Here is a 21,348-nt window from a genome sequence, read left to right on the forward strand (position 1 = left end):
TTTGTCAACCTATTTAGGTTTGGCGTGTCAACCTCACGTACTTCAAGGTGACTGAATCTCACGGAGGCTTGCAAGACTCATTGGTGTTGACGACCTAAAGTACCGTGGTATATCAAAGTCCTCTTTCTGCACCAGTTCTAATATGATTGCTTTTGTGTATGGCGAAGAAAGGTATCAGGCTTTTACAGCATATGATTAGCCTGCCAAATTCAGATCTTCTAAAGTGGTAGTTAACGAAGAGGGATATCAGAATAGCACCACAGAATGTGATATTTGGTCAAAGGCTTAGATTCCAAGATAACTAAGAAGCGCAAATGATGGAAAACCGCAAGTACATGTTCGCTTCATGATAGTTAGACAATATGAGCGATTATCTGACCAAAAAACCGCACGATCCTGTCATCGCATACGTCACTATTGGTGAGGATGGCTGTCAACAGCAAGTGGTCATTTCACTTACGTTTTAGACAAGTATAAATAATGTTTCACGGGCGAAGAGCGTGATCTGCGAATTATGTATACCAGATAGTTCTGTCATCACCTTGGTCACCTGGTGGTTACCGCGAATCACTGACTTGTGTCCATCATCAGCGGCAGACCATATAATATTAATCGACAAGCAAGTGAAGTCGCACCATGCTCTATGTTAACTGTGAACCATACCAACCTGAGGACCATTCACATATAGGACCCGGACAAAACCTGTTCAATGCTTAAGGTAATTATCTGAATGTTTTCAGTCCATGAACCCTGTGCCGTGAAGGACTTTCCTGTTGAATTATTGATAACTTAGGAGACACTTACTGTATTCGTTGCACCTGCACACCAGTGTTTTTACTGAAGACTCAACTAAAGCCCAGCTGTATCTCTCGTCTATGATATTCTCCAACTTAAGAAAAATGGACATCGCGCTAACTGAAACGTCGGACAGCCTTTGTGCAACACAGTTGATTGAAGAGTATCAAAAACAAGAGATTTGGCTGGAGTCCTTTCGGGTCTCCCATTAAAACCAGCTTAATTTGAAAACGAAACTGATTTTGTACAACTGGGGTTCAGGTATAAGGTAGGGTTTTAATGGACTTTTAGTCTTGTGAGTGAAGCCGAACCCAATACTTCCTGGCCTTTAAGTGAACGATGAAATTCCCAAAAAAATCCCAAAACCTTTCTCACATTATCACCGGAACATAGTGTTGACGGAAACTGGGCGAATACGCCAAGTGACTAGTCCGAAGCGTGGGCTGTCATAAAGTTCAGCAACCTTATAAGTAGTCTTCCTTTAAAAATCTAAGCTATTGGTGTAAGTCCTTCAGAAAGCTCTACTTTTGTTTGATCTCTTAAAGAATGCGGCAGAAAAGCACAATTTGATTCGATAAGTGGACCACGTTATGGAGCATTTTTTGTTCAGTCAGTCTTAAAAGACTGCGAAATATTCAATAACCAAGCGTCTTCGTTCTCGAAAGTTAGAATGAGTTTCCAAGGATAGTGCAGTTTTGTCATGAGTTACATCCGGTATCCTACTCCTTCTGATCTGTCACAGAATCATTCGCACATATTCACTTGGATATTTTTTCCGTCAGCTCAGACCCAGTTGATTGTTGTTCAAGCCCGCTGTAGCGCGATTTCATTACGGTGAATTATTAACTTGAGAAATGCATTGATTTGCATACCAGTTCGGGTTCTAACAACCTGTCATGCATAATTTGCGGCATATGCCCATACAGAGATGAGACTTTTAGCAACCTTATCAGTAGTATTGCTTTGCACTTGCTAACTTAGTGTGTGGCATGATAATTTACGCAAAATGATTCCCTCCCACTTGATCAAACTAGAGGACAAACAGCGGTTATTTCAGGGAAATTTACAGGCGTTCCAATTGAATTATCGTGTTAGATGTGCTAGATGAATCATACGAGGAAGCACCAAGTCTCGTTTCTGGAAGATATTTATCTTTCCGACTGTTTTCCTTTTGAGGGCACATCTTTTAGAAGAGACCACTCGTGACTAATCCTTTAGGTTATTGTTTGATAGAAGTACTAATATTCTATCTACCACTTCGAATAGGTTTATCTGTTTGTAAATTTTGTTTTTAGAATCGGGGGATTACACCGACACTTGTGTTAGCAGTGTGTATGACATGCCTTGGTTCCTCCTTCCTGATCGGTTACAATCTCGCTGTGCTCAACCTTCCAGCCTATGTGAGTTTCTCTCGTATGCTACCTTTTGTTCTCTCTTCTGCTTGCACATGAAAATATATAGGTCCAATTCGCGGTAAACGAGTAATCTAGGTGGTTCACTCCTCAATGACATACTACAGTGTGAATCTGGCCCTTGGAATTCCTGGTGTAATAGTATGACTGGCCCCTTTGACTACCCCATGTTGAAGAAACATGTCGGTTTGTTAGCTGAGTGGAGGAAAGTGGTTTAAGCATTCGCATTATTACGAAAACCGCTATCGGTAGCGAGTTTCATTCCAAGGCTGAAGAACGGCAAAACAATGTAAAAAAACACTTTCCTCGATTTTTGAAATTCCAATCACGAAAATGAGGTTTCTTCTTAAGTTCAGAAGGAATGAGTAAATTCGGCTTCATAGTCGCACTATTTTTACTGTTCCCTCAAGTACATAAATGTATAGGTTGTACCAAGCTGAAAGACCGTTTAAAGGTCTTCGTAGATCAATTAGGAAATTACGTGCATGTTGCAACTAAGCTCCCTGTGTGAAACCAGGGGATACAGTTTTCACCCATACTTAGTAGAAACATAGAAACTAAATAAACCTGGCGGCCAGTGGGTTATCACTTTCGCTCCGTTTATAGCTCGTCGGATAGATGTCCTTAAGCCCAACAGGCCAAATTCGTCCTGAGCTTTCCGTTTACGATATTTAGTCAAGTTTTATGTTCACTTCACTTGAGTTTTTGAAATGGCTACCCAGTAAACGGTAATAGAAGTTCTCCATAAAAACAGTCAGTTCCAACTTTGTAGTTCATTTTTCTATCACAAAGTTCCTTGATATTCTAAAACTTTTGGCTAGATTTATTCCTAGGCGGACCCATGTTTGCACATTCTTTCTACCTGAGAGATAGTCTGTAGGAATAAAACAGTTTTGTATCAGAAACTTCAAAAAAGTCACTAAACTTTCCTATAATTATACACACTTAATACGGGGTATGCTATACGTTTTTTTCCAAAAGAACCACTTCACGTCATTTATTGATCTCGCTCGATGGACAATTCCTCTATGGATGGGTAAACTTAAAACCTCTGGGGATTTTCAATAGCGTTCAAGTTCGCTGCTTTTATAGGTTTTTAGCCGACTTATGGTTTACAGGGCTCCAGCTGTGAAACAAGAAAGCCGTGTTGGAAATCTTAAGCCAATAGGTGGCAGAATTTAACCTACCATTCATACGACGGTCCTGATGCTTGTGAATACTCGTCTACAGAATAACTTTTACTTAGTTTACTCGGTGGATTTTACATTCAAACGATTTTGACTCAACAACCAGATGAATCACTAGTCAGTGCTTTACTTTATTTGAGTTTAACTTGAACGTCATCTTAATGTGCGAGTTAATAATGGTTCCACCTGCCCAGTTTAGGTAGCAAACAAGATTGACGATATTTTGTGAGTTACTCCCGTCTATAGAGTCTCCAAAGAACAAAACTGGTGGTGCATGGTCACAGACTCTTGCCTAAACCGGGGTCTTTTGAAAACATCTAGTCCAGGTTTTTAAACAAACAAAATGGAACTGCTCGACGTTTCCATCAAATTGTCGCCGCAGACTCGTTATTACTGGCCATGTGGACTAATAATCCACCTTTCTGTTCTGCAAAGTTTCTGGCATTACATCTACACTTTAACCGATCCAAAGAGGTGCACTTAAACGATGCTATTAATGGCCTGATTTGGTGACGCATGTTAAAAAACTAAGACTTGTTTAAAGAACGGAAGCAAAAAACATCCAGATGTGAAAATCGTTTCCAATACCTTGGTATTTTACAGGATTATTTTCCGAACCTATAAAATGTAGACAGATTTGCATGTCACTCACCTGTCAAGGCAGTTTCTTTCGTCAACCTTCAAGTTGCTTTGTCCTCTGGTAAAAAGTACTTTCGAGGCAGGATACTGAGCTTGCAGGCAGTGTGGTAATACTGATACCTATAGCTGACAGCCATGGTTAAGTCACCTAGGATAACCTTTTACTTTACTTTACTTTACTTTACTCACTGAAATCATCCGAGGCTTCAGTGGAATCCCCGGGACAAACAACTTATCGCACTCACATTCCATTGTCTCACTTGAAATCAGCTTGAAAACGAACTGTAAACAAACTTCATCGTAAAAAAGAATTACAGGAGAGATATTCCACATTCGGTTTCGAATAATTTACGTGCGCTTTGCGGGGCAAACCTTTTTGTTTCGTCTGACCGGAGCTTTCTTCGGACACTTATCCCTGTCCCCGTATATTTTTGTCATTACCTCTACACCCTTTCTTTGAAGAACAAAAAGTGTGGAATGACCGAGCGGTTTTCGCGTTTCCCTCACCTGCCACAAACTAGCTATTCTTGAGACTAAACTAAATTTATGTTGTTATTTCGTAAAATCGAGGGACACAATGATAGCCCACAAAATGGTGAAGAATTTTATCATAAAAGTTGAGCACAAATTGGGAGGGACAAACAAAAGCCTTCTAGAAGTCCTAGATTCCTCTGATGAAAATAAGTAGCTAAGTTATTTTTACTTATTTTTTTCAATCAACATAGTGCAAGTCAGCTAACCTTAATGGATTTGCATTGACAAACTGTAAGATTCAGTAAACGTTCACAATTTCACCCTTTTGTCTACTCACGGGCCAGCTATATCTGTATACAGGAGCTTTAAGTATCCCTCATGTATTTTCAGTGGTTAAGTATCGAAATGTATCTAGGGTGTAAATTAGACTACAATTAATTAGGCAGGTCACGTGGAAGTCTTACCATGATGAAGTAACACCTTGGCGATACGCGAAACTACCAAGTGGCTCGGGTGCTGTTGATGGTTACTGACCAGGTGAATGTTGATCCGTTCGCTGAGCTAGTCAACTAGATTGCAAACGCCTTGTCACCAAGCGCAGAGGATTAATAAGTACGTGCAGTCATCACTCACTCTCCGTTTGGTGGCGAAACTTTTGCAAGCTACATGGTTAGGTCTGCGAACGAACCAACATCCTAGTATCAGTTCCCTCGTCCTCCCTTCAATATATTGTTCTGTGATAACCACCATCTTCCGTCCATTTGTTGTTCGTCCGTCGCAGAAGTTGTATCCCCAACCGTGGGAGAGCTTTCATGGTGATTTTGGTGATTAATAATCCCATGTTTTCTTCTCATGTTGTGGCAGTGGTAGACCGAGCAATCCAGACCATTCATATTGTATTTTTCGGTCTCAGTTTGGGCATCGCTCTCCCGCCATCCTTGTTTCAATGACATGTGACGTTCTGCTTACCTGGTGCTGTGCTCATGTACACATTCGCAGACCATTCATCTACTACACCTGACCTCCTTTTATTTTCGGAGTAGTCTTCATCCATGACTCTGAGCATACTTTACCTCTCATCCCCCTGAGAAGCTTGCCGGAAGCGTTTCTTCAGGATTGCCTGTCGCAGATTTCTTTGCAGTGTAGTTATTGCTTTATCCATTATCCAAATAGACACATGTGATTCTTCTATTTTACATAGTTAACCCCAATCCGTCTGCTACCTTGTCAGTTCACTGTCTGGGCTTATGGAGAGCACAGTAATATCAAGAACATTGCGATTGTGACATTTTAATATCAGTGTTTAAATCAATGGCTATCGAGCATGCCGACTGCGGCTGATAAGCAGTTATCCTGTGGATTAACAGTGTGGCCTGGATAAAGTGTTGGCCACTCAGCATTCAAAACATCAACTCAAGGTTACCCTGTCTATGAAATCAACCACAAATTTTGTGTACAGATGCACTTAGTGTCAGTTGTTTAAATTCGAATAGTTCCATTTGAACAGTAGCAGAAAAGGACGGGGAAAGGCACGCACCTATGAAAGGCGTTGGGTTTCTAGACTTCTGTGAAATTCGAATGTTCCATTTGAACAGTAGCAGAAAAGGACGGGGAAAGGCACGCACCTATGAAAGGCGTTGGGTTTCTAGACTTCTGTGTGATTCTTTTTAATACTTTAAGCAGAATTATAAGTAGCATCGAAACCACTGCGATTGTTTTGTGATCACCGGGGAGCGTTATATTTGAAGGTGCATGAGGGCGCGCACAGCCTTATGCAGAAGCCTTTGGTGTATTGAATACCGTGCAGGTAATATATCACACATATCCAGGTCGAAACCTCGATTTGATCACGCCAAGAGGACATCTGCTGTGTGATCAATCATCACACGGTAGCTTCCGAAAAGCTCCTAGTTGGATCTTAAACCCCTGAATTTTTTAAAGGAGTGTACGGACGACGCTAGGAAAAACCAGTTGCTTCCACTTGCTTCATACAAATGCATGACAACTGTCAAACCAAACCGAAGAAAAGCTAATACATTAGTTTAAAAGAGAAATAATATCACTTCTTAAGAGTGAGATAAAATGAAATCGACAGTTAATGAGTCACAGTCCAGTCAACTCAGTTGTCTGCTAACTTATATTTGTGAAAACGGAAAGTGGAACAAACAGCAAAACTGATGAATCCGCTAGTGTTTTTTAGTAAGGTAAGAGACTTGGAAGGAAAGTCAAAGAAATCACTCCTTGCGTGCCTTGTCTTCATTCATCCATTTCTTTAGCCAGCGATCAGACATAACATTTTCCGGGGAAGGTGGAAAGCGCATAAATTCAGCCCGCGAAATTCCAGAAGCAGCGATCAAGAATTGGAGTTACTTTGAAATCCATTGGCACAAAACCGAGGAATTTGCTAGTGTTTAGTAAGGTAAGAGACTTGGAAGGAAAGTCAAAGAAATCACTCCTTGCGTGCCTTGTCTTCATTCATCCATTTCTTTAGCCAGCGATCAGACATAACATTTTCCGGGGAAGGTGGAAAGCGCATAAATTCAGCCCGCGAAATTCCAGAAACGGCGACCAAGAATTGGAGTTACTTTGAAATCCATTGGCACAAAACCGAGGAATTTGCAAAGTGATTCACACAAAACACTTTCTCCCTAACGGGTACTGTTCTGATTCGAATGTTGAAGGATGGACAGGTAGAATGTCGCTATTCACATCAATGTTTCGATAGCAATGGCATTCCGTCAGTGTACTACACATGACATTAAAAACAGTACAGCAAAGGTTATGTTTCCTCGTTGTAACTTTTTTCAATACCGCTTCACAGATCTAGGGGCGATTAAGCTGGGATTCAGTTAAGTGTGCCGACGAAGTTAAATCGGAATGCAAACGAGTCCAGTTCGCTACTTCCGTACAGCTGAGGATCAAGTGGAACATACGCAGAAGAAAACTTGGAGATGCGCCTACCTGATGAGCCCTAAGACGGGAACAGCGTGTCACTAGCTGTCAAAGCTTTTTTAGCGACCAATCCAGTAGTTTCGTTCACTACCTTAACTTCTCAAGTCCCCAAAAACTGTCATCCTTGAAGTATGCAAAAAAAATTTTTAAGAGCTCCTAAAAATAGGCGTCACGTCCATTTGACGAAAGCAGACATGAGAAAACCTATATTGGTGCTTTTGTTGTTTCATCAAGACAAATCTTGTTTTTGGACACCCAGACCACATAGGCCAACAATTCTTCTGTAATCAGAGAGTCTGCCTTTCACAATAACCAATGCTCAGATGTTGACCAGGTGATATTGCTTCCAGTTTTTAACTTCACGCTGCAGTGATTTCGAAATCCGGATGAAGATCCGGAGCTTGACGTAAAAGTCACCTGAATATATAACATAGAAACTGTCTGTTCAAAGACCCTGAGTTTCACTGACAATAGTGTTGGCTTCTCAGAACGTAGCACTTAAACTTTGACAGCCTGTGGAGTAAATCTGAAGTAAAGAGGCTTTATCCTCAACGTTTATCCGGAACATAAGTCCACTTCTTCAGGCTTCTATGCGCGTTCAGGGAGCCCGTTATAACTCTCCGAAACGACAGTCGGGTTTAGAAACGAATGTGCCCCAGAGTGTTAATAACGTATAACTTTCCCATCTATATTCGGTGCGTGATTTGTGGGAAAAAAAGCAGTTACCATAGTTTTACCGGCTCTTTTCTAAAGGATGGAAACTGAAAACAGCGGTTGGTATTTGAAGAAAGTACTCTTCTTGGACTAGTACACTCATCTGCATAACAGTTTGGTTTTCACGGCTGACACACTTGGAACAGCTGAACCTAGGTGAGTCTACCGTCAAAACCAAATTGGTATACAGATGAGTGCATTTTGCCAATTTCGTGCAGTTCGTGTCCCAGTAATAAATAAAGTTGTCGGAAACCAGGAGAAGATGCTTAACTGATGCGTTCCAAGAAGAGCGAGGCCAGTTGTGAGCTCTCGGAGTGTTTTCAGTAACCTTAAGAGTGGTGTATTACGTCCAAACAAAGTTCCCTTGTGTTTTTCGTACGGGTCTGTGTCTATAATTTCTGTAGGGCAAAAATAGAAGAAAATCTAACTGTTCAAATACTTTGGAGACCCTACAGATTCATCAGACAGGATACGACATCATATTCCCTTTTCATTGTGAAAATCAACTTTTGCCATCCTCAGAAAAAGACTAAATTTCCAGATCCACAAAACCTGGTTGATTTTCTAACGCTTCGGCATTGTTATGCGGTCCAAGGAAAGTGCCAGTTTCCGTCACAAGTGCAAATAACGATACCTTTTATTCTGAAGGAGACGGGCGTTTCAATTCCGGCCACTGTGACGTGCCATCGAACATTGTTTTTCCTGTGGCGTCGAAAAGTTATGCGGATTTGAAGCTTTATAAGCAGGTTAAACGGTTCTCAGTTTACTGGGAACTCCTGCGCGTCACCAGATGTACCGAGTTTTTTGGGTATGTCCGATTGCCATACCAATGTAACGGGACGGTTTAGCGCCCGTTTTCTGAATCCTATTCACCGAATACCACCCGTTATCTTTGATATCCTGTCCAACAATGCACCAACAGCTGCAACCAGCAGAAACGTACGGCTGACCTGGTTGGTCGGTAGCGCTAAACATCAACGTTCGGTACGCGTGAAGGAACTGTTTTTCTCTGCCAGTGCGTGCGTGATGTTAAATAGCGACTATGTTATAACTGGATAATGTTCTGAATCTAGAGGTAACGGCCTTCACCAGAAAAAGGGATAGTTTGAACCTCAACTGAGAAATATGGTGTGAATGAAGACCGGAGACAGAACTAACTTTCGAATGAAATTACTTTACGAATACCCCCCCCCAGTTCTAGTAACTGCCCGTTTTTATCCTTCACAAACCCCCTTCATGTTCCACAGGCTACTCCCTCCTTCGTTTTATAGTTTTCAAATTCAAGAAAGTGGTTGAATATGCCCGTGGTAGTCATGAGAACGAAGAAGGTAGTGAACAAAGCTTGTTTTCTGTGATTGTTCCTCTTGGCAAATACATCACAAATTTATATATATATATATATATATATGTATATACGTGGGGTTACATACATTTTAGAGAAATGGAAATCAAAAGAAGGGGTTGGATGAGGGATAGGTTAATGGGTCACGGAAGAAAGCCCCCGCCATAATCAAGGTTGCCACCAGGCTGTGCAGTAAATAACCGTTTACTTTCGGGTTTCATGGATCAAGAATCACGTCCCTACAGCAGTGCTTTAGCAACAGAGTGAGAGACGGAGAGGAAGAGGAGTGCGTAACCTTCAGTATATAATATCTGAGGCCACACATCACGCACATTCAGTTCGTCCGTATGGTACAGCTAGTATTTAATGAAGCCTATCAAAGCAGAAAGCGTGATGCATTGTTCTTCCAGTTGATAGTGTTTACCTAAACTAATGGTTAACTTCAGTCTTCCCACGCATGCGCAACTTGGAAACAAAACGTACACTGTTCTCCTAGAGCTCTTTGGAAACATTCATGTCCATATCGGACAAAACAAACTTCAGTGTAAACAAAGTGGATAGATGTTAGAAATCATTAATCGATTCATTGAACCACATGAAACAGGCGTATTTGACCAAATGCGACAATTTGCAAACGCGTTTCGTAGTAACGAGAGAATCCACTGAGTTTCTGTCTTACGATATTCTTCAGCCGCGATATCTAAAACATCGAATTGAATGAAACATGAGGCAGCCTTCTTTTAGCATATTCAAGTGAAGAATGTCAAAAATGAAAGATTCAGTTGAGTTTTTTGTTCAGGCTAAGTAATTTCCCGTGTATTTTGTCAGTTTGCGTACAGTTAGGCGTTCAAGTGGAACACAAGAATAATGAAAACTTGGGGACCATGCCGGCTTAGAGGGCCTCGAAAAAGCCGAAACTGATGCTGTGTCGTCGAACAGTTTTCATCAGCTTTGTGAGTGGTGTGTTTTGCCAGGAAAATATATCTTTTTGTCAATAAGAGACATCTGGGAGTTCCCACAATAAACTCTTTCTTAGTAAGTGCCACATTTATCGCGTTCTCCACATATCAAAGCACTTGGTCCTTTAGTTGAGAACCAGAACTCAAATTCATCGGCCTGACAATTATGTTTACCGAGGTGCATACCACCCACGGTTTCCCATTTTAACTGTGTGAATTCCAAGGTTTAACTTTTAGAAGAAACATCTAATCTGATCAATAGGAAATGACCACCAGCTGATGTACGATAGCCGCGGGGGATATGGGAATTTTGAATAGGTTTTAGGTACAACATTCCCCCCTTCCAAAATGGAACCTCCCAGTATACAGGCACTCCCCAGTAGAAGTAACTTCACATGAACCTCTGTCAGCATACCTAGAACGCAACAATAGATGGCCTACAAAGAAAGCTTTCCCCCATCACCTCCAAAAGCGAAACCTCTTTCAGCTATTTCCCCATATATATATATATATATATACATACATAATTCAAAATTTTTAGTAAGCATAGAAACGAACGGATCCCAAATGCACTGCTTGATTGAATCCAGTTAGACGTGGCTTTTTGAGTCGCATACATTTGGTGTAGAAAACGATGGCCATCGTTCGTTTGCTTTTAGAACTGACAATTTCGCGTTTCCGCGTGTAGTATCCAAAATCACCGTGATGGCAGCTTTACTAAAATGAAATTGGATGTTTTCGAGAAATGGAAATAAATCGTGACAAGCCCACTATTTATGGTCGAATACTAAGTGAAAAACTCCCTTGTTGTGCCATCCAGCGATATGCTGTTGGTTTTCTATTGATCTATTGAAAACATATTAATGTGACTGGACGCGAACCTCGAACAGATACCTCAAACAGATTCAGGTGCAAAGCAACGGAAAATTGAGGACATTTTTAGAACTATTTTCATAAAGGAAACTACTCACAAGGTTGCTGAAAATTCTTCGACAGCCCACGACCTGTTTCGCCCTTCTTGGGGCTCATCAGGTAGGCGCAGTCCCCGAGTTTCCGTCAACCTTATGTTCTATGAAGTACATAAGCGTTCTGAAGACAAATATATTCACGACTCATCAATTCAAATAAGAGGGTAGTTACGAGGCCAGTACAGATGGTCCCCCTCCAAACTGAGAACGCCAATGGACATTTGTGAATACTCGTTTACGACTCAGAAATTTTTTTACCGTTTCAAACGGCACCCGCAACCAAGACCAGCACATAACAAAATTCCAAAAGTAATAATCCCCAAGCACACACAGAACAAGAGTCCCTAACTTTGTTATTGGGAAGTAATACATACTGTATTTTGGCACCAAAAGGACTAGGTCCTCTAGGCTAAGCCTTTGTTAATAAAATTTATTTTGAATCCCCTTGGTGCGACAGCATAGATTATTTGAACACAATCCAAGTGTACTTTGATGTACGTGATTCAAGTTTGTCTCATTCTATGCCCACGTGGATTTTTTCTAAACAAGAGACTTCTAGAGAGCATCGAACTGTCCGATGATCTACAGCGATAGATGTAGATTTGAAACCATCATCGGCGTTTACGTTCGCGGTAAATAGTTTGGAGGTAAAATAACCCGTGTTCATCCGAATATCTGTTCACTTATGGTCAGATAGTGTCCATTGGTGCCCCATTGATGTGTGAAAGTTGTTGCATTCGGCATGAACTGACAAACTGCATCAGTGATAGTGATGGTGACTCCCACCGATGTGATGCCACCCCTCCCTCAACAAAGCAAGATACCCCAAAGACGGGATTATCTGTGTATTAAAGAACCATCCTCTATAATCTTGCCACTTGTTTTCCTTTTAATGGAAGCGTCCGTTTGTTACAGTGGATAAATGTCGTTGTGTATCATAAGGCTTCTTTTGTGTACATGTAAGGTTGCACCACCAACCTTAAATTTCGAATAGTATCCCATGAATGCACTTGCCTTCCAAACACCTAGGCCTACTTGGTTGTCTGGTTTAAGGGACTGCTGGGACTTCATTCCAGCATTAAGAAATTAAAATCCTTTTGAGACAAAATATACTCCCATTTGGATGTCCTCTTCACAAGCCATACGTAAAATAACGATAGAAGAAAAGCAAATGCCATGTTGAAACAGTAAGTCGATCATCACCGTTATCATCATCGATAGCATAGAATCAGCGTTCAACAGCGTTGCTTTGCTGCCCCATAAGTTGAAGGACTTATTGTCAAGAAAAGAATAAAAGTAGATGGGTAGGTGACTTAGTGCTAGCTTACCACGATTATCTCTAGATGTCTCCACCTCCATACACTAATTCAGACAACCTGGATAGAAACTGACAACAAAAACGCCAATGACATCGATTAGCATCATGTACAGTTTGGAGCGCGATTATCCCATTCTGGAGGACGAGTCGCACCGTCAGCACTCAGGCGTCAACTGATTCACCATTCCCATTGGATATTTCTAGTTTCCATCATCCTGTGGTTAAGGTACACTTCCACACGAAAATTCAGACACCTGGATAGAAACTGACAACAAAAACGCCAATGACATCGATTAGCATCATGTACAGTTTGGAGCGCGATTATCCCATTCTGGAGGACGAGTCGCACCGTCAGCACTCAGGCGTCAACTGATTCACCATTCCCATTGGATATTTCTAGTTTCCATCATCCTGTGGTTAAGGTACACTTCCACACGAACTTAAAGGTAGATGCTTCTCAGTGATTGAAAATGTATCATGTTCAAAGTTAGCCCCAACAACACTTGACCACTGTGAGAAAATTCAATCTGGTGATTCTTCTTTGGCGCTAACTGATTCTTTCTTTATACACGTTAAATAATTTGGAATAATTTTATTACACTTTGCATTTGGTTTGCTAGTTGGCAATAATTTATGTATTGAAATTCATTTCGTTTTGACTTCCAGTATGTCAAATCGTTCTTATCAGAGACCATCCTGCATATGGATCTGGATACAGCGGAACAAACCACCAAACTGATCAAGCCCTCATTTCTGTATGCACAACTCAGCACGGTGTTTGTAGTCGCTGGGGCCATAGGAGCAGGCGTATGTGGCTCGCTAGCTGAATCTTTTGGAAGGTGAGTTCGCTTTAAACTAAAAAGGGTTGCTATTCATCATTCGATGATCGAAGCCATATTGTGATTAAGTCTGTTTGAACCAAATGGTGCCATGGAGGACCGACTTTAGAAGTCGAAGGTGTAACGAAAGCATTTGGGTCGTTCTAGTTCCGTACGTGAAGGCACCTGTTTCTCGTTGGTCAAAAGTCCGTCGTTTGGAGTGACTGGTCGATGTTGTTCGACGTCATGCCAGTAAGCGAAATCTCCCCGCGACTTAAACGAATGCACAATCTGGTCCACATTCATCATTCTTTGCTTTTTACGGACGTTTTTCTATGCACCAAATTTCGTTCCTTGATTTCAGTCACTAGGTCTCTAAATTGGGCTGGATGCGTAATCCGTAGCACTTAGTCAGCGTACCTGATCATGCTAACGGCTCTGTCACAGCACTATAGACTGTTGTCTTGGTAAGTAGCCTGTCTCCACACCATCCTCTAGGCGTAACCAGAAGTTAGTTCAAGCAAACAGTAATGAACACCCGGAACAAGTACATGGGTAGTCAATCGACGTTCGTAGAGAGATTGGAGGCATTGTACCTTACACAATTGTTACACTGATGATTCGTTTCTAGCTCGTCACTTTCACTTTCAATTTTTGTTTAACGTCATAGCAGGTTCAGTCGTTCGTTTGGTTGGTGTGCAAATTTTTGTCGTGCGGCCCAATTGCGCTTTTCCACTGAATGTTACATCCTCGCAATACAGAGCAAAGCACCACGTAGTGAATCCGGATGTGAGCATGTCAGCTTCATTGGATATGACAGGTGTGATAATAACAACGAAACGAAGCCAACCCGGATATGCAGAAAACCTGGTCAACATCGCCGCTTAACCGAACCGACACCCCATAAACCTTCCCACTAAACGACCGTGTGCAGTCATGAAAAACAAGCACCCGACTTCATGTAGAAAAGCCTTAGGTGCTTAACCGAAATACCTGTGATTTCTTGTTTTTTCTCACTCGCCGTTTTGGTCAGACTGACACGAAAAAGTTAATACCAAGGAACGTTGCGCATTACCAAAAGCATCAAAAGACAGATAAGGAGACGGTCACACACTTTGGAAGAAGAATGACCGTGATCAGAGGAACTTCTCGCTGAAAATTCAGGAAAGATAATTCTTCAGAAGAGACCTCTAAAGTTCGTCAGTGGAAGGTCTTGCTGGGTTTGTAGTGTACCCCGACTGACTTAATCTTGGCGATGTTGTCAAGCACACCACAGAATGTTGGTGCTACTCTCAATAGCAGTGTTGGTTTCAGATCACTCTGCTTTGCGGTAGCACTATCCCAAATAAAAAGAATAGAAAAGCTGCAGAACAAAAAGGAGACAGTACTCTGCACCGTAGCGACCCATCAGAGCATACATTCACCACGTCCTGTGCTTTAAAGATGCAAGTTATCTGGTCTGGCAGCAGACCCCTGTGAAATGGTTACGTGAGTTGCCTAATTAACTGGTGGGTTGGCGACTTGCAAAAATATCCTACCTCTATCCGTGTTCCTAGCCGTGGCGAACGCTACAGAGTAGTTGTTGCGAACAGTGTAGTTGAAATTCAGCGTGATGGAGAGAGTACGACATCCATCATTAACTAAGCAATGGCCCATCTCAACTGGTTGTTTTCGTTGGCACATAGAAGCGCATATGGATACTAGAGGCGTGGGTGAACAGTTGACAAACGACCTGAACAGACAAATGTTTCTCGCCTGCAATATGGAAATATACGTACAGCCTACGAATTATCAAACCGTGTCATTATCAGGTGCATCCAAGCGTAATAAAATTTGTCATTACGCCGGACAACACCTGACACTAATTAAAGACACGTGAACAATCGTCACTGACCGCTGATTTGTTTGCTGAGCTGAATTGCGAATACTTCATCAGCAATCCGGATGACATCTTCAGTGCATCATTGTTTAGCGTAGAGGAATGCTGCGTCAATGAATAAATAACTATCCCTAGTAGACCTACTCTTTCTCGGACAGGCAACAGCGACTAGGTCAATAGTGCTGTTGTTGTGAGCTATTCAGTGCTGTTTCGAATGGGTGCCATTTGCGCTGTCCTCAGTCCAAACGACCATGCAAGGCAAACCATCAATAAAGCCTTTTTAGTTCGTAGGAACAAACTATACAATTCTGAGTCGGGTTCAAAATTTTTTTGGTTTTTCGATGGTTCGAAATCAGACAGCCTTCCCACCATCAGAAAAAGACAGAAATAATTATTTCCATTCGTTTCGGCACGCCTCTCATAGAGCTTTTCAAACTTAGCATTTATTCCTACAGAAGGTCCATCTGCGTTTCCTGTGCACATCGAGTTGATGGTACTCGTTATTCACAGACCCCATAGTAAAAAAACTTCTGGTACAGGGTCTAATGGAGGCCAACTCAGAATCGTTAGCCTTACTTTTATAAAGCGACTCGCAGAAGTACACCATCACTCAGGATATGTTGTTCGGTTCACTTTGACATCCATCTCAGAGATTGAGGCATCTAAAATGGCTCAGTCCTCTGCTAGTCATAGGATACCTGGAGACATCTGAAATTGTGACCCCCGATCCTATAGAGACAACATCAAGGAATTCATATAAGCAGGAACCTTTCTCCAGGGTCTAAACGGATCCCAAGAGGTCGAGAGGAATCGTATGCTAAACAAATTCTTTTGCGTTGATATTTATTGGGTGGCATAAATGCGTTTTCTTTATGCGTAGGCCTGTGTCGTTCGACGATAGACTACCACCTAGATGTGGCTTTTTGTGGTTGAGGGAGAATTATCAGTTTTTCACCGGGTAACCATAACTGAGCAAGCCGATTTACCTGTCTTAAGGTGAGTCGAAGACGATAAGACCAAGAGCGGCTTGAAGCAGAGTTCAATGAGGTTCATTACTGAACCAAACTGTTCCAGAACAGAGGATATATTCAACAGTTTATCTAAGAAACGCTAATTAGCATTAATGCGCTCTAGAATCCTCGGTGGCAGAAAACTGTATTGATTTCAAATGGCATTTCATTTGTTCCACAAAGTCACTTATCATACCATACACGTGGTTTTGGTCACCAACCACTACACAACAAAGTTGCTTCCAAAGGTGCTAGCCGTCCGTCAGGTTTTCGGCAATTCTCATTGTTGAGGTGTACATGGTTTGAAGAAGTGCTACTGGTTCCTTATTACGAACGTTAGATGCAACAGGTTTTCGGGGTTATCAGAAGATAGACTACTTTCTTCTAGCTGTATCAGCTAAGTATCAGCGAGCTTGTCAGCTACGCCGGTAGTTGTTTGGAGCCACTGGACTAGCTAAACTTACTTGTGGCCAGTATTCGAGCGCTTGTAATGTCTTCACTGAATGGTGCGAAAACTTTTCAGAAAATTTGTTCAAAATAGTGTTCAGTTTTTTTAGAGAAGCAGTTTCTTCACCAGACGTTTAAGAAAACTTACTCACTTCTAGTAAGTATTTAATGCACAAAGCTTGACAGAACAGATCTACTGATTGATGGAATATCTGACAAGCGTTTTTTATTAGTATCCAGTACTAACCTCCAATACATACCAGCAAATATCATGCACGCTGTCAAACAAATGGATGCTGTTGCGTTAAATCCGCTAAATGGGACATTTTAAAATTGACAGAAGGCAGATAACTGCCGACATTCTTATCCATATGTTGCACAGCGGAGCAAGTGATAAGGCAACTGATAAACCAAACTCATGCAAGCGTTCTCTGGTTTGGATATTTTCTCAGTTTCCAGCCAACTTTACTAACAGAACTTCATGACTTTAGAGGCAATTAACTGGTTTAAAGAAAGGCGTGAAGCTACGACAAGCAGTATGCGGTCCAGACTATCAAGATTATTAGCAGTGTCGTGTAGTGTGCACAATTCAAACAGTTAGGTTTTTTGTTTTAACCAGATTGATATGCTCCTTTCTTTCGATACACGTACGGGGACTGAAAAAGGAAACAACGTGTCGGAGTAACGTTGGGAACAGGCAAATATTTACAGCATTGGCCCCTGAGGCGATTCGTCACACTCACTCAATACTCAATTGGTCACCTATGGAGAGCAAAGTAAAAGTCTAAAAGTGAACTCTTCTAAGGGAGAACCAATACAAAGCTGGAAAGATCTAACTTTAAGCAAATTAACCTGCCAATCAAAAAGAGATATACCATTCCTTTGAATAACCCACAGTGTTTCCAGTACACTACCTTGAATCTCCACAAGTTCCCACTACAGGCCCACCGTCAGCGTCTCTTCACTTGTTGTCGCAACATTTTATTTCATCCAACTAACCTTGATTATCTCCAGTTCGGTTATTCTGATTAACAAAAAGTAATCTTGGAGAGCATCCACCAACTACCCCTACTTCATAACAAGCATTGCCTTCGGAGATGTCAGATTATTCCCCGGGTCATTCATGGCTGCATCTTTTTTCATGGTCTCTTCTTTGAGTGTGATTCCAGACATTTAAAAATACGGCCAGTATTCCTTATAAGTAAACCGCCAGATGGATATTGCAGAGGCCAACGGTTCCGAAACTGGGGTTGCGTGACACTCTTTGTAGCAACCCTTTCTTGATTTTAATATCAACATACAGATGGTACCAACAAATCAACTGAAAGATTTAACTATTAATTGGAATGCAGGTAATGTCACCCGTTTTTTGGGATATTTGTTCTGTATACTTGCACCAGTAAGAATAAGCTGACTGCAGAAGATAAGTCGTTTAAATTTCGAAAGCATTCAAATCGGTATCCCTTAATTCGTTCTTACTTTAGGAACTTTTCAAGACTGAATGGTTGCTCGGGTAGTTCTATTATGCGTCTGACGATTGTTGTGAACTGTTCTGTGAGCGACAGAAGTTAAACCACTGTTGGCCATCAAGTACAATATAAGTATGCATGTCATCAGGAAAGGTGCTCGGTAGAATTTTAAAGTTAGTTCTACAAACTGAAATTGAAATCTCACGCGTAACTCTTTTCTTGACTTGACTGTTGGTCTTCGGGGATGGCTAAAGTGAAAAATATTACGCTGAACTCTCTCAGCTGTAAAACAGAATCCGACAAGATGAACGAACAAAAAGGCGAATGGTGTGGCGAATTGGAAGTGGCATATAAAACCTGCTGAATTAAAACCTGGGTGACCGAGTTAGTATCTCATCGAAACCTTAAGCGCTTCGAGGCGAAGTTTTCCCTCCCTTCTTGTTGTAGATAGGGTTGAACCGGAAGTCCGTACTAGTCCTTAATAATCGGGGAGAAAATTCACTACTTAGAGGTTGGAGAGCATATTAAGTACGACAATAATTAAGAACATCAGAAGTTGTATGGTTCTATATCTCTATTCGGCAATATTCCTCACGCCATCAAGCGCCCACCGATGTAACATGAGATTAATTTTACTGACGTTTCTCCGAGTCATCGTGTCGAAACCTAAACGGATAGGATTCACGACAGAATACCTAGTTGCAAGGCAAAAGGCGCTGACATATTGTTACTAAAGCGTTCCTAATTTTATGGGACAATCTGACGCTCCGCGTTCAGCTATAGTGAAAGGTGGAGGAGAAATGAAAACAGATGCCTCCGACTGAAGTTGGTGACCCATGAGGGGGATCCAGTTTCTGAGTCTCCTCAGATATTTGTTAGGAAGCACAGGATAAATCGTTGGATCCTTTGATGAGTAACTTTTTCTCTCGGAATTTTCTTAGCTCAGTCACGAATTCCAACCATTCTAAACCATAACAGGGTCCACGATTTCACCTAGGTTGCTTTCTTGTGTTCAGTAGAGTAAATTTTCGCTACCGGCATCTGTTGGAAACGGAGTCAAGCAGAAGTGTGGAGCAACCGTATAAAGTTGGCAATAGCGAAAATTAAGCCCTCAGTTCAATACTGTCAATTTAAGGTATAATTTTGGAATGGAAATACCGGGAGTCACACAGCACGCGTAGTGTAGAAACCGTCCAGCTCTCCGACTTACATAGGGAATCTTTTTCAACGAACCAGGGTGGAAATCAAAACCTAAATAAAGCGGAAGTAAAAACTAGTTTGTGTGATCCTTAGGGGGCGGTGGTTGGTGAATATTCATGTAATACGGTGCCGTTCCTGTGTTTCAGACTGGAACAGGTGACGCTTCATGGCCGTGAGTTTAGGCTGCCTGATCACCAGCCAACCACCGCACGTTATCTGCATTTATGCAACAGAGCAAGCCGTACTTGATGGTAGATTACTCACCACTATAGGTGTCAATCGCATGCAATCGCACGAAAGTGTCTTTTGAGTTGCCAGGGCTTCAACGCACTAGCGCCACGCAAGTACATAATTATTTTATTGCAACCCGGGCTTGACATCAAGACTGACCCGTTTTCTCAGCCAGTGTGTAGTTGGATGGAGTGGAATCCGGCTAAAGTTCGACTAGCTCACTGAAATTTCTCGGAGCAGCTTAGGAATGTAGTTTGTGTCCATTTACTTGTACCTTCAGCTGTCTGCTGGCTGGACCAAGGTAGATACTGTCGCAATCAGCGCAGCCAATCCCGTGGAAACAGTTGGTTTAATCAGCTCTTCAGCTGTCTGGGAAGCCTGTTGTTCGGGGCAATAGATAGCGCAAATCTAGAAGCGAAACCCCATATTCGAGATACTTTCGGATGTCTGTTGTCTAGAGGACCATTTATTGAGTTACCTGATCCACCTGGTTCCGAAACTTGCAGCTCGCGGTCAGTAAATTTCTAAAGGGTGTTTATATGATGTAGCTAGTTTTCTTCTCGGTTGATGGTAGGTAACTGCAGACTTGTTTCGTTCGGTGTTCCCTAGCTCAGATCATTATTACCTTCGTGCACAAAGGATGGAGCAGGAACAGAATCAGGGTATTGTCCTGACCAGCTGGACTCCCAGTAAACAGCGGCTTTGCGGTGTTCATCATTCCACCAGAATTTACAGTGATGACAACCCACGACCGGTTTATCATTTGCCGTATAGGAATGTTTACACAAAGATAAGCTTCTGGCACACAGAATCCACCTAACCGGTAGCACAGAGTTTATTTATTGCCTGCAATTTTAGTTGGATGAAATCATCAGCAAGGCGGTCACGCCTAATGTTGAATGTGCACACCAAACCTTTGCACAGCTCCGATAATCGAATGCTTGTGAAAATTGCCTGCAAAGTTCAGGTGCTGCAGGTTCGAACATAGGTAGGGTGATTTCATTGATGGAATTCTTTATGACTTATCGAGTCATACAGTCAAAAATTCCTTATATTTAACCGGCGTAACTAGGCATTAGAATACTCTTCAGTCAGACGACTGATGTGTATCCCTGAATCCATATTGGCCATGGTGCAGGCCAATGTAGAAGAATCGCACTTGTCACCAAGTGAACCAAAGCATATATTGAAACGTTTGAGGCAATGGTAAGCAAGCTAGATGACAAATCAACTTGCATGTGTTTAATAATATTACATAGATAAATGGCTCGCACACCGAAGATTCACAGCCTATCGGAATGGACAGCCAACAATGGGTTAGATCTACGTTAGCCATCAAGTTTCAAACGGCGAATGAATTGGGTGAAGGAACAGGGTGACAAAATAATAATAATAATAATAATAATAATAATAATAATAGAATAAAATGGTCGCTGACAACTTGACTATTAGAAAATTGGTTGCACACACGCCACGTGACGGAATCGTGGGAAAACTTGACACCGAAAACGTGATACTATACAGGTTTTCCTGC

General features: G+C 41.7%; 1 protein-coding gene across 1 annotated transcript in view; it reads left to right on the forward strand.

Annotated features, from left to right (window-relative positions):
- Positions 1-529: 529 nt before the first annotated feature.
- The window catches only part of T265_00434 (hypothetical protein), a gene marked incomplete at both ends in the record, with an annotated part of 63,948 nt that continues 43,129 nt past the window's right edge, over positions 530-21,348 (forward strand). The window contains 3 exons of the mRNA XM_009164207.1: positions 530-718; positions 2,091-2,195; positions 13,427-13,599. Of these exons, the coding sequence (XP_009162471.1) occupies positions 710-718; positions 2,091-2,195; positions 13,427-13,599 (287 nt within the window). The remainder of the gene's footprint in view (positions 719-2,090; positions 2,196-13,426; positions 13,600-21,348) is intronic.

Source organism: Opisthorchis viverrini (assembly GCF_000715545.1).
Source record: "Opisthorchis viverrini unplaced genomic scaffold opera_v5_4, whole genome shotgun sequence".
NCBI lineage: Eukaryota > Metazoa > Platyhelminthes > Trematoda > Opisthorchiida > Opisthorchiidae > Opisthorchis > Opisthorchis viverrini.